General features: G+C 38.3%; 1 protein-coding gene across 7 annotated transcripts in view; it reads left to right on the top strand.

Annotated features, from left to right (window-relative positions):
• The window catches only part of LTBP1 (latent transforming growth factor beta binding protein 1), a 177,988-nt gene that overhangs the window by 122,007 nt on the left and 41,640 nt on the right, over nt 1-14,341 (top strand). For all 7 annotated transcript variants that reach the window (XM_042823309.1, XM_042823790.1, XM_042823473.1 and 4 more), the window contains 5 exons: nt 2,545-2,670; nt 3,774-3,899; nt 4,614-4,736; nt 7,972-8,091; nt 12,181-12,303. In XM_042823309.1, the coding sequence (XP_042679243.1) occupies nt 2,545-2,670; nt 3,774-3,899; nt 4,614-4,736; nt 7,972-8,091; nt 12,181-12,303 (618 nt within the window). The remainder of the gene's footprint in view (nt 1-2,544; nt 2,671-3,773; nt 3,900-4,613; nt 4,737-7,971; nt 8,092-12,180; nt 12,304-14,341) is intronic.

The following is a 14,341-nucleotide window of genomic DNA, read 5'->3' on the forward strand; positions in this document are numbered from 1 at the left end:
TTTGTAGTTCAGTATTCTCTGTGTATTTTAACTTTCTTTTTCTTATGATGCTCAACTTAATGCTGCCATTAAGTTGGATGCCATTAAATTTGAAACAGCAAGTGTGTAGGGAAATCTGTACTGCCATACTCATGGCTAACCATTTCTTACTTTGTGCATAATTTTCTCTGTTGCTGTTTTTGTCCCATATGTTAAAAGTGATTCCATGTTTGTATATCAGTACCTCTTATAGGGTTAATCCTGGAGCACCCGTGGAAAAATTGTTCAATTTCATTGGTCAGATATATTGCAGTACAGATCTTAGTATCTCTTTGCTCCAAATCCGTGAATTTCCTTTCATGCTTTAGCATTCAGCCCAATTTTAGCTCTTTGATACTTTCATAGATACGTTGATTGAACTATATAGTTGGATAAGAGCTTGCTGATCTAGTTCAACATGCCCTGCAGTCTTCATATTCCTACTTTATCATTGCGTCTCTTAAACTCCTATTTTATCATTATCTCAGCACATAGTGTGTTATTTGAATACTAGAAGTGTTGACCATTCCTCTCCTAGTAATACATGAGGGCTCCTCTGAAAGTAATGCCTCCTATCTTATTATGTTGGCCCATGATGTCAGAGATGGGTGTTGGTGATACAGCAGTAGAGGTTGAACCTTCCTGTCGATATTGCATTTTGTTGCTATGTCACAGATTGCAGCAGAGGGGCAGTCTGATATGAAAGTGCATATGAAGCAAAGGTGTGTCATCGAATTTCTCCATGTGGAAAAAATTGCTCTTACTGACGTTCATCAGTGCTTGCTAGACATTTCTGGAAACCAAACAGTGGTTGTTAGCGTGGTGAGGCAGTAGGTGGTGCATTTCAGCAGAGGTGATGGTGATGTGAAATCTGAGCTACAATCTAGATGGCCTTGTGCAGCTTGTCACACCACAAAATAGCATCTGGATCATCTCATTGTTGCAACTTGGTGGATTATGATCTGGGAATTGTGTATGGAGCTGAACATCAGCTTCAATGCATTGGAAACAATGGTGGCAACATTGGAATATTGCAAAGCTTGCACCAAGTGGGTCCCACCAATGCTTACACAGGAACAGAAAGAACACCGTATTCAAATTCAAATTTGTCAGGACCTACTGAACCAAGGCTGAAGGTGACAGTTTCCTGGGTCGATCACATCATTACCAGTGGCAAGACATGATATCACCGCTGTGACTCTGTGGAGTAGTGACATGTGAATTCCCCATTGAAGAAAAAGTTCCAGAGGCAACCCTCAGCATGTAAAGTGATGTCCACTGTCTTTTGGGATAGGAAAGGGGTAATTCTTCCAGGTTTCCTGGAACCTGGACAAATAATTCTGATCACTGCCTTGTGATAAGATGAAGACTCAAACTTGTAGAGTCAAACCAGTGCTGTTTCTTCTACAGCACGATGACTCCAGGCCTCATATCAGCTAGAAAACAGTGGAGCACATTGCCTATCTTGACTGGACTGTCCTACCACACCCACCTCACAGTCAGGGTTTGGCACGTTCTGACTTCCATCTGCTTGGGCCAAAGAAAGATGGACTGTGTGGGCAATGTTTTCCTGGAAACTGTGTTATCATAGTGGTTGTGAACAGTGGGTCATCTCCACTGGTTCAGACTTTTGAGTGCAGCATGCGGGCTCTTGATCACTGCCGGTGAAAATGCATGGCTAATGGTGGTGTCTATGTGAAAAGGAGTATTTTATAGCCACAGCTGTGCTCTATCAGATTGTGTTATTGTGCTCTTTGTATCTGTTATAGTTTCCACAGAAATAAATAGGAGGCATTACTTTTGGAGAGACCTACATGCTTGCATTTGGAGTAACTGATTCTAGTTTTTTGATGGTTGGTTTAACCCACTAGGACTTACGGAGAATTCTAGAATTTTCCTTCTTGCAGTATGTTGTGCATTCTATAGTTAACCTTGTAGATATACATTAGTGTTTTTTCTGTTATTCTTCTTTCATAAATTATAACTTCTAAGAATATAATTTCTTAGAAGTTACCATTTCATATATAACCTTAATTAAATATACATCCAGATATATTAATTAGTATTCTTTGCAGTAACATGCATACTCAGAGAATTTCTGAAACAACTCTTTGAGCATCCAGTGCTGCCCTTTACTGTATATCCTTATCTTACAAAGACATCCAAGCTGGTAACAGATGTATTATATTCTGTAAGGGAAAAAAAGAAAAAAAAATCGGAAACCCACCATGCGTATTTTCTTAATCTTTTCTATAAAGATTAAATCGTATATCTTTTTCTTATATTCTTGTAGTGTGTTTTTGTTTCCATTTATAGATCTTGGATGAGATATGAAAAGATGTCACTAGGAAAAGCCTGGATGTTTTCTTTATCTACCAGATAAATTACCTATTACTGAAGCTCAGGACTCAAAAGGTTGATTTGCAGTTGCTTTCAGGCCCAAGTTTTTTCTTGGATTACAGAATATTATGCATTTAAGCAACTTTTTGGGAGAGTATAATTTGAAGTTTTGTTTTCTTTGCTTAGAAATCAACGAGTGTACAGTTAATCCTGATATCTGTGGAGCAGGACACTGCATTAATTTGCCTGTGGGATACACCTGCATCTGCTACGAGGGATATAGACTTAATGATCAGCAGACAAAATGCTCTGGTATGAATGGATGCTTTCAAAGATCTGAAATAATTGTGTTATGAAATGTTTGAAATGTAGAGTCTAATCAGGAGGGATTTGCTATAGAGCAGTCAGGAGCTGCTTCCTCTACCAAATGCTTCCTAACTACACAGAAACTAGTTCTTGTATGTCAAATGAAGTTTCCCAGCTTGTCTCTGATACAGCTTTTCACTGCTCAGAACTGAATGTAAATTTAATTAAAGTTGAATGAAAGACTTTCCTTTGTGAGATGAGACAGACCATCTCTTCTCAGTTTGGAATCAAAGTATCTAAAATTGCCAAACTGCTTGGAAAAAACACACTTCTGTTCAGAGAAGGAGCAGCCAAAGTAGTGCCTGTTTCTCAGAATGATTTGACAAACAACCAGCTTTTGCATCTGGACTAAATCCAGTCATTTTGTTAGGCCTTTCCTTTCCAATCACTTGCAGAAAAAGAGAAGGAATACTGTAGGCATCCCAGAAGCACATTAACAGATCTGTAAGTGAGCTCTTTGTCCCCTCATAGCTACTAAATTGTCGAACAGGGAGCTCTGATGAGAATGAGGAGGAGCCCAGGCTGGCTCTGAATGAGCCATTTCAGATTTGGAAGCAGCTGAATCGATATCTTTCCTCCTTTCAGAGAATGCTGGTTTCTCTGTAACTTGGATCAGGAAGGCTTAATTGTATCATATTTCCAGATTGTATACCATCAGTTTTTCATGCTACCAGAAATCCAGTATCTTCACAGTGATACACATACTATCACGTGCAACTATCATATTTAAAGAATAATCCGCATGCACACATGTAGCCAAATGGCAACTTAAAATCCTTCCATTTCATCTGAATTGTATTTATGTTCTGTGTCCGCTTACACTCAGTGCAGTGATTTGAATAGTAATCATGTCACGTTCTTCAGGCCAATGCCTGAAGTCATATAGTCTAAGCCAATAAGAGTAGTTTTTTCCAACCAAAACCATTCAGTGCATCTTTTCAAATAGTTACAAAAATTACAGGACAGTCTTTTCAAAAGCGTCACATGTGAGCATTGACTGAATCACAACTGTGTTATTCTACAGTCTTATATTATGATTTCTTTTATAGATATTAATGAGTGTAATCAGACACCTCATCTCTGTTCCCTTGGACGCTGTGAAAATACTGAGGGAAGTTTCCTATGCATTTGCCAAGCTGGATTCATGGCCAGTGAAGATGGAACTGACTGCGTTGGTAATTGCTGCTCTCCTCTACAAAAAAAAAAAAGAAAAAAAGGAATTGGGAAACTTATCTAAACCTCCCTGAAATCTCCTTTTGCCTTTTTTCCTCGATGACATTGGTATTGGGCTGATGTCAGGAAGTATTTTTAACTGTCTCTCACTAGGTATTGTGGAGGGTATTTGAGTGAGTTGTCCTACTGATCTGTTGTTGGAAAAAAGACAAAAAAACATTCAGTATCATATTTATTTAGGAAAACTACCATTTAGTACAAACACCTTATGTGATGGGAAATAAAAATATTCCCAGCTCTTTCAGTCAGTAGCAGTTGTAACAAACCATATTTCTGGACGCTAACTGCAAACATCCAAGGATGCTGCAGAGTAACAGAAGCAGATGAAGGTGCTATGATCTTCCTTAGGTTAGTGCTGCCTTGAGCACAAGATGCACCCAGTGGCAAGTAATGTGTTTGCAATCACAGGGTTGATCACTACCTTCTTCCTACCACCTGACTGTTTCTAGAACTTATTCTCTCTTCAATTACAAGCAACAAGATAAAGACAAAACTGCTCAATAAAAAGGATTTTAGGGCTGTGACCTGCAAACAGTTTGAAAATCTAACCTTATTTACTAATGTTTACTTAGAGAGGAGTTTAGGGATGATGTGAGCATTTGTTTACTTCATGGTGGAGCAGAGTTTGTCTTAACATCTTTTTTTCATTTCTGCAGATTTTGATGAATGTTCACGACCTCATACTTGTGGGGAAGGTTTCTGTATAAATACTGTTGGCTCGTATAGATGTGAATATTGTGACAGTGGGTACCAGATGAACAGGAGAGGTGAATGTGAAGGTAAGTTTGGACTCTTCACCAGTAGTAACAAAGTAATGTTTGCCGACCCAAACAAACACAATACGAGGAGGCATTTATTCATGTTGTCTGTTTCCCTACTGACTGCTGTTTCTGATTTCAATAGCAAACTTTACATCTACTTTTTTTTTTTTAAAGAAAGCAGGATATTGTGTAGAAATACTAAAATAACTCCACAGAGACTTTTGAATGTTTATTAATTTTTTTACCTGATATCTTTTTTTAATTCATTTCAACATTCATTTGCTGTTTGTTTTCATATGTCTTGGCACAGTAGCATTACATCTATTTGTGTTCAGAGTTCTTTTCTCCCATTCTACTCCGTGCTTACTTTCATGGGTAATTTCTCTACCTTAGACTTACTGCTGGATTTCTCTCACATTTAGTTTGCCTTCAGGTCATTTAATTCCCCCCTGTGCAGCAGCTAAAAATGACAGAATGTTCAAAAGGGCATTGATTGTTTTATCTTACAATATGTCCTGGACAATTAAGTTAAGTTACAATTTATTCATATCACAGCAAGTTCCAAATGTTACTGCTGTTTGAAAAGATTACGACTGCCTGCTGCTCAAGGGAGGTTTAGCACTGAGGCATGATCTGCAAAGGGAGAATTCTCAGAGGGAGCAAGGTTAAGCAAGAAACGTTTTCAGTTATTGGATGTCTGTAACTGCAGTTCAATTCCTCTTATCTAGATGTAAGATGCTGCAAAGGAATCCCCCCAGTGTGGACAAAATCTGGAACAGCTTATACTGTTTCATCTCAGCACAGTTATTTTGGCAGCACTTGCCATGGAATCCTCTAACTATAAAAGTTCTTGTTTCCAAACAGATTGGGTAATAAGTGATAAGGTGACTATATTTTTTATTAGTTTGGAAATATATATCTAGCAGATATTTCATGTTGCAGGAGATCCTAGGACATCTGAACTTCGCGTTATTTCCATTGTGACACTTTTGCGTTTTTTCTTGTTCTTTTTTTTCCCCTTTCTTTTCATTTTCAGCACAAACTGTGAACTAAAAACCACGGACAGCTGTTTTATTTTAGTGTAGCTTTTGTTCATCCTTTATTCTAAATTACCTGTGACAGTAAAATTTTTAACATATTAGGTTGCCTAGCAGATAAGCAACATAAAGTTGCTGGGGACATATTTGCTGCACTGAGCATTACTAAGACATTCCTTTTTCTGTTCAGATAGGTTTTTTTCCTATTTAATAAAACTTCACACACTGCTCTTAAAACTATTTTTCCAAGTCTTCTCTGTCAGTAGGGAATCTCTGTGACTAAAATAGACTAAAAAATCAGAATATCACGGCACATTAAATTTCTTATTAACTTGTATTTTAAGTAGTGTGGTGGTGTAATGATATGTAGTCTCCAAAATGAAGTTTTCTGCTGAAAGTTATTTAAGGTTATTTTGGGGAAAATCCCTCCTACACTAAATCCATCGAACCAAGGAAATGACACATTCAGAGAATCAGTTTGCCGTGTCATTACACCTACGCATTATAGTCAGCCTACCAACAAATTTCGAATTCCACAAATAACTCCTTTCTACCTCCTTCTCACTTCAAAAATAAAAGCAAATATCCCTAAGCTGCATGTAATACATGCAGTTTATTTACGCTTACTTGACCTATCTTAATTCTGTCTTCAAGCTATATGCACACACAGTGTTGTGGGCCCAGCTGGGGAGACATACAGATTGCATGTACGTTCTTCTTGCTGAGCTCCTTGTTCACGGAGTAGTGTTAAAGGCATAGTGGAACATCACTGCAAACAAGTGAGTTTCCTATAAGAAACATAGAGGTGAGACCACACCTGGGGCAGTATTGCTGGTAGATGGACAGATAGACTAGACAATCTTAAAGTCTTTTCCAACCTTTATGATTCTATGAAAATCTTGTGATTTTTGTAAAGCTTTGCAACATTTAGACTTTATTATGGCAGAAAAATTCTGTACCAAATACATTATTCATGTTACGTGTTCTGAAGCTGAATGTGGTCCAGGCAGTTCTGAGAGTGGGTTTCAGAGGAAGGTAGTTTGTTAATTAAAATCTCACAGGTGTTTCACCGAGAAGCATTTGCAGGTCTGAAACTTAGAGGTTTAAGAGGCCTGTTGCTGTTTTTATGAGAAAGTACTCTGTTGGACAGTTGTGATTCTATGAAAAAATGTGATTTGTACACAATCAGTGACTACTTTGGAGGCAGAATGTCAAATTCTCTAGAGGTTGGAGCATTGTCCAATTAAGGTACAGGTGTTGGAGGCAATTTTTCCTCTGTGAGCTTCTTCCAAGAACTTGCCGTAAATTGCTACCCTTGCACTATCTGTGGTGGGAGCAGCGGTCCTTAATTGCAGGAGGTGCAACAGGTAGAAAGCTTGGAGCAGGGAAGGGACAGGTGCTTAGGGAGCTTGAGTTAGAGATAACTTATACTATGTGACTTTCATTAGTTCTTTGCAATGAGCAAAGCAAGTATTCTGTAGAAAAGATTACTGCTGTATAACTAAACCATGTCATAAAGTAATACTCAGGTATGGAGCAGGCTGGATTGAGGCTGTGCACATAATTTAAATTGGAGGATCTAGCCATTGGTCTCTGGACAGCAACATGTCTTTGAATGTCAATTTTTGCATGCAGTCTCTATTAGATTGCATACGCTTCGTGTACTGTGGGTTTCTGTGGTGCAGGATAAGAAGTTATTAGTAGCTGCTTAGAGCTTAGCCATAAATACTTGAGTTTTTCAGAACCTATCTCTTGCTTTGTCATGAGTAAACTAGGAGTACCAGATTACTTTTTTTGCTTTGCAAAGCCAGTTACAGTTTGTCATTCCCGTGCACTTCCGAAGTTTCCTGAGACTGATGATAGGAGGTACCTCAAGACAGTTCAGTGATTAGATGATTGATGTAAACAAAGGAATTCATTCCCATCTAAGCCGGTAATCTGATCTGCGTGTTGTGCAGGGCCTAACCAAGGAATTGCAGTATAATAGAGAATTCAGATTGTTGCACATACTGTGATCCAGTTTCTGTCTTAGCGATGCCTCTTCACTGGTCTAAGTCTGTTCCAACTTGTACCTTCCTGGGTATCTTATAGAAAGTACCTGACTCCTTAAATCTGTGAGTATAAAATTAAGGCGGTCAGGATAACCACATTACCTTCATTATTCAGTGTTCTGTTATGGTTTTGACCTGTATTTCCTTCTGTATTCTCTTTTGAAGACATTGATGAATGCATGACCCCAACTACTTGTCCGGATGCACAGTGTATTAATGCTCCTGGCTCTTACCAATGCATACCCTGTAGAGTGGGATTCAGAGGCTGGAATGGACAGTGCCATGGTATGTTGAGTACTATTACTGTTTCTGTCTCTGGTTATGGTTCTTGTTCGGTGATGCTGTATTCTCTATTTCATAAATGTTAAAACCTGATGACAGCATTGTGATGCCTGTATCCATTTCATTAGATAATAAATGAGAACACAATTTTTTGAAATGACTAATTTCTCACACAGAAGACATAAAGAAATCTTGTTTTAATGCAGACAAATTGAAAGACTAGACTACAAACCATACAATTGTAATTACAAAATAAAATTACTGAAATAAAAATACGTAACTGTAAAGGATTTATTATTGGTGAAATGCTAGTAAGTCATTGCTTGGAGGTATTTAACAAACTGAAAAATCAAGAGAGTTCTGACACATCACTGTGCCTGGCAGATTTTTCTATAAAGCATGAGAGTTTGCTTGTGAATCATGTTACTATTATCTTAATCATCCGTACTTCCAGCATATCTTGTATGATTCAGCACATCTTTTCACAGCTTGTCTCACTCTATGTTAGATTTTTAGGAGGATTTCTCACATATTTTTGTCTATTTGTTCTGATTATTAGATTTTTTTTTCAAACGAATTTTAACTATTTGAGGTAGAGGTAAGAGAATAAATGTATGCACTCTGCAAAAAGAAATAAAATCTTTCAGTTTTAAGTGCCATTTCCTGTGCTGCTGTTGGAAACTTGGAGTTGAACTCAGTTGTGAAAGATGTCCAATCTGCCCTTGGCACTATATATGCGTGGTATCTATACCTACATGAAAATAGCCTAGCTGAAAATATGATGGCATACCTTTCACTTATTTCATTCTTACTAACCAGGTTAGTAGGAGTAGAATGAGTGACGTAAATTCTTGATTTACAAACAAACTTACTCATTTTGGGAATAAGCATTTGTTCTCAGATGCAGATGCTTCTTTTCCTTTTATTACTGTGTTCTAACTCCCTTTTTTCCTTTGTTTTGTGGTATGTTCCAGGCCTAGACATCTCACATCATTAGTGATGTGATCAGTTTTCTATTTATCCTAGACTTACATCATGTTGGAGATGAGCTATATATATACATTTTAGGAAATGTAACATGGATAGTTTGTCTTAGAGCTTTGCAATATGGTACCATTTAAACACACTGTGAAGGAAAATATTTGCCAAGATATCTATGATGGGTATTTGAGCCCATTGTTCCATAAATGTAGCTGTTTCTAGTGTTAGTTTAGATCAGTTGAAACTCTGCTGATTTTTCTCAGAGCTGGTTTCACTAATATTGATTTATTTGCCTCAGCTCATTCCTCTGCCAGCACTTGGTGTCCTAGAAAGCACAGCATAACAATTCCAGAGTTCTTTAATGCTATTTATAATTTAACCTTCCAAGATTTAAAACCAGGAACATATCTGTTGTTTAACAAAGGCAAGCCTATCAATTCACTTCAGGCTTGAGTAGAATATATTAACAGCAGTTCAGCTGGGACCATGCAATGTGAGATTCACATATTGGGTGAGATTAAAAAATAAGCACACCCTGCCTCCTTAGGCTGCGTCATGCATTTCTGTTGTACAAGGACTATTTGAATTATTTATTTTTTTAAAGTTCACTTGCATTTACTGTTGTTTTTTTTTTTTTAAATCATTTTCTCTCCAGATTTGTACTTCAAAATAAAGTGATGTATCATGATATGTAATGAAAATGAATATTACCAGAGTCTGGAGTACTGTACGGTGTGTTTATGAATAAATGGGGGAGAAGAAAAATGACAATTTTTAGACCATTTCATCCTCATAGTTAATACTGTGATGAATTTTGCAGCTACATAGTTAAATAAGATATTCTGCTCATATGGCATGAGAGACCTGGCCAAAAACTTTCAAAACTAATACAGAGGTCAGTGAAGCCAATCTACCCACTTCTGGCCCAGCTGTAAGGGACTTCAGTAGAATCACCTACAGCTCTGAACTTCATCTCAGATTTAGGTTCTGTTTCAGGCTTTGTGGGGAAGTCTCTTGATCTTTTAGTCAAGAAACCCCAGAATGTGGTTGGCCCTTTGGGCTGACAGGGCACACTGCTGACTCGTGTTCAACTTGCCACAGCTAGAATCCTCAGATCCCTTTCTGCAGGGCTGCTCTCCAGCTTATTATATCAAGGGTTGTGTGGTCCCAGGGGCAGGCTCTGGCACTTGCTCTTGTTCATTCCATTCAGGTAGTAGTTGCTCAGTTCTCCAAGGCGTAAATAGCTCTCTGCAGGGCTTCTCTGCTCTTGAGGGAGTGAACAGCTTTTACCAATGTACTGTCATCAACAAAATTCCTTAGTGTAACTTCAAGTCCTGCGATCAAGTCATTACAGAGTTCGAATTTTGTTCAGTGAGATCATTTTGAAACAGTTAGGAATTTCAAAAATTCATCTTGCAGAACTAAGACTGTCTACTAGATCTGCCATAGCAGAAGACATGTGAACCTATGCTGTTGTTGCTGTCTGGCTAAGTAGACAAGACAAGGTATTACAAAGGCTCAAGTGAGTGGGAAAAAAGAAATACAGATGATTTGAAATACAGGTAGCAACAGTGATTTCCTTTGTCTCTGAGGACAGGTGGGCATTGTCAGAGTTCCAAATGTGCAGTACCATGTGAAGAGCCACAAATAACAAATAAATCTGAGGAAAGTAGTTTCTGCAGAAATTCACGGTAACTAATAAAAGCTATGATGATGAATTCAAACTTTTTATCTTTTTTCTGCTCTCCCTTGGCTTCAGCTGCCTAAATAGCTCAAGTCTCTCAAATAATCAGTGATTTTACTTCATTTTAGCAGATTTTCTATGCTTTGTGTTGTCAAAAGATATGTTTGAGAGTAATATGATTTCTGACATATAAAAGCAAATGAGATTTAATTTTTTTCTGCATCAGTAAAGCTGTAAAAGACAGCTTTTTCCATAGAAACAGAGGCACCTGCTTGCTGTTAAGTAAACCCTCAAAATAAATAAGCATTGAAGTGAAAGCTATCCCTAGGAAAAAAAGGACTGATCAGTTTAGAATACTGAATGAATTCTGGCTGGGTTTGTTTATCTTTGTGCTTTATTGTTTATTCCTTATACAAATTGCATTCAGAAAGAATTTCTGAAAATGTTTAAGTGATGTAGCAATTTTCATGTTGACTGCAGAGAGTGGTCTACTGAGGGGGAAAAAAGTCCCCCTGTAAAGAAAGGAGTTTAAACCTTTTGTTACAAAGGCCTAGCTCATTAGGATTGCTATATAGAGCCTGTTTAGACAGACTACCCTTACAGAGGGGTCTGCTTGAAGATGCAGAAATTCCCTTGAAATTCCTCAGTGTTAGTTACATCCTTTAGAACCTAGCTCCCTTAAATGCTTTTGAAAAACATTGTCTGGTACTGTCTCACATGCACGGGTTTTGTGTACAGTTGTGTTACACACTAGAGAACTCCTGCACATTAATTGCCCTAGCTTTAAAAGACAGCAAAAAACTCAACAGCAGGAAAAGTGTTGAGTTCTGTACTTTCCTCAGTATATTAACACCAGGTGAACAAGCAGAGAGGCAGCAGCAGGTTGGGGGGCTCTGAGCACATTTTAAAAATAGCTTAAGAGAGAACGGCTTCAAACACAGACCTGTCAGCTTGACCTACATCTGCAAGGGATTTTGCTGGACTGTTCCTTGCAATAGCAAAAGGATTAGCAATAACTGTTACAAGCTATTGGCAGCTGCCAGTGCTTTTATCATAGCCATGTATGCTTCCTAAGAGTGCATCTATGGAATGCAAGAAAGTACCAGCACTTGTTGACCTCTTCTCTGCACTACTGTCACTGTAGTTTAAGACACTGTGAGGAAAATTATGGGTAAAAGTAACTTCAGTTAGGTAAGAATGACATTGGCACATCATTCATAGTACAAAACACATTGGGGGGAAAAAAAATTTCTCAACTGCAGTACTAGGATTAAAGTGGTGTTTTAATCATGTAGCCTGTGAGCATACTTGTGTTTGAGCACTGGCCAACTCAAATCTGACAGAAGTTGAGTAAGTTCCCAAGCCTATCTGAGAGATGGTTGTATTTTCAAGTTAACAATATATTTTTGCTTTCTTTATATTCACAGATATAAACGAATGTCAGTATGGCAATCTCTGTGCAAATGGACATTGTGAAAATATTGAGGGGTCTTTCAGATGTATTTGTGGCCAAGGTTTCAAACTCTCTGCATCACAGGATCAGTGTGAAGGTAGGAAGGAATATGATTGAAATTCATAAAGTGGCACTTTTTCAATAATGTTTCATCTAATGGCATTCCTCTTAATGGAGACACAACAAATGTATCACACAGAGACTGTATAACCAAGCATGTAAGAAGAATGTGGATTTCCATTTTATGACTTCTGTGGTCACACTGTGTTTTTTGTGATTTCTTATAAAACATCTGGGGTTATAAAGCAGATCAGCAATGTTTAGTAATATTTATATTGCTTGTTTGGAGTTCCTGTGAAATGCTTGACATTTCTGTCATTTTAGAGATTTGGGGACTGTTGCTTTTGCTGCCTTAAACTTTTAGTGTGGGATTTGCTTATTTGCTTTTCTTTACTTTTTTTTTTTTTTTTTTTTTTTAATGTCAGGGAGTGAAATCAAAAACCCAGGCTTAGAACCCCAAAGTGTGTCAATTAAATGCTGAGCTGACGCCTGCTTTGCTATCACTGCTTTTTGAGCAGCATGCTTAGAGGGACTTTGGTGTAATATTTCCAAGAGCTGTACCTGCACCTCAGAGTGTTAGGTCCTGCATTTCTTCCACATGTGACATTCCTGCCACGGCTGCTCTGGTGGATCAAAATTAGGTCTGATGTCAGAGCTGAGCAGTCTGAGGGCAAATATCGACTACATATATTAACCATGAATATCCCTTTCCTCCTTGAGCAGGCATTAGGACTCTTGCAACCTCTCCACCAAAAGTGAAAATCTGAGAGAATGTCTCAGAGAAGCTGTGGAAGCACACAGAAATCCAAGTTTCTTGTCGATTGCTTTTTCTTTTCCTTTTTTTTCTTTTTCCCTTTACGCAAGTGTCTGTGTATAGCACCAAACACATTCGGACTTCTGGGTCCTACAATAATACAATAGAACTGAATAATCACTCATTTGACTTTGTCAGGAAATTTGAAACTAAACACACTGAATGTTAAATGGCGTGAGTGAGTTAAATGTGCTGTCCAGGACACAGAGCAGACCGGTCTTGGGGAAAGTATGTAGACAAAGTTTGACTGCTTCCTCTGAGCCTTTCATGGAAAAGAGCCCTTGCCAAGCTACACTGGCATGTGCAGACAGCTCTTCTTAAAGTGCACCCTTCTCAAGTCAGGGCCTGTACATGCACCCAGATGCTTCATGCAGCCCCACAGAATTCAGTGATCCTTAAATTCAAAACTTCTCTGGTTGCAGGGGACCACGACTCAAGAAAGCGATCAGGCTGTGTAGCCATAACAGAGACCAGAAAAACTTCTGAGTAACTTTCTCCTGTTTGCATTATAGGATATTCTCAGAACAACGGGCACCCGTGCCTAAATCCTAGAAGTGACTAACAACCTGTCATATCAATCTAAAACATTAGTTAAGAAATTGTAATTATAAATGAGAGAGGGAAAAGCAGTTCCTAGCTTATGCAGAACATGTGGTAAGTTCTAAATTCAGAGTGCTGCTCTCCTCCACTGTTTTGACTTTTCCATAGGAAAATTTAAACTTAGTGTTCAAGTCCATTTGGTAACCCAGGCTGACCCCACATTATGAGAACTTGAATTACTGAGGGATTAGCAGTGGTTGTGGAAGCAAAGAGACATTTCCCCATACTTGGAGGATTAATACTGTTACAAGGCAAGTATTTAAAGGAGTACAAGTTAACAGGGGAATGGCCTGTCAGTGTGCATCTTAAAACCACACCCTGTTAAAAGGTGGTGAGCTGGCTGGAAAGTATTTTGTGGGTTTTGCTGACTCATTGGAGCAGTTGGCTTGTTACCTTTGCCAGAGAGGAGAGAAACAAAAGTGGCTCTTAAGCAGTATGTCTGTGTGTGTACTTGTGAGTCTGTGTGTATTTGCGTGTCCACTGTGGGATGTAATGACACTACGGGAGAGAATACCGAATGCAGTCACCTCGAGGGAAATGTTCCATCTGCTGTTTTGTATATTTTTATGCAATGTATTGTCTGCTGCATTTGTAAATAAAATCAAGAGAAACAATACTTGCTAATAACACCATGCTTTGCTATTTTGTTCAGAGATGTTTT

This window comes from Centrocercus urophasianus, unplaced genomic scaffold (assembly GCF_019232065.1).
Source record: "Centrocercus urophasianus isolate 14NV4802_14NV808 unplaced genomic scaffold, USGS_Curo_1.0 seq_10, whole genome shotgun sequence".
Taxonomy (NCBI): domain Eukaryota; kingdom Metazoa; phylum Chordata; class Aves; order Galliformes; family Phasianidae; genus Centrocercus; species Centrocercus urophasianus.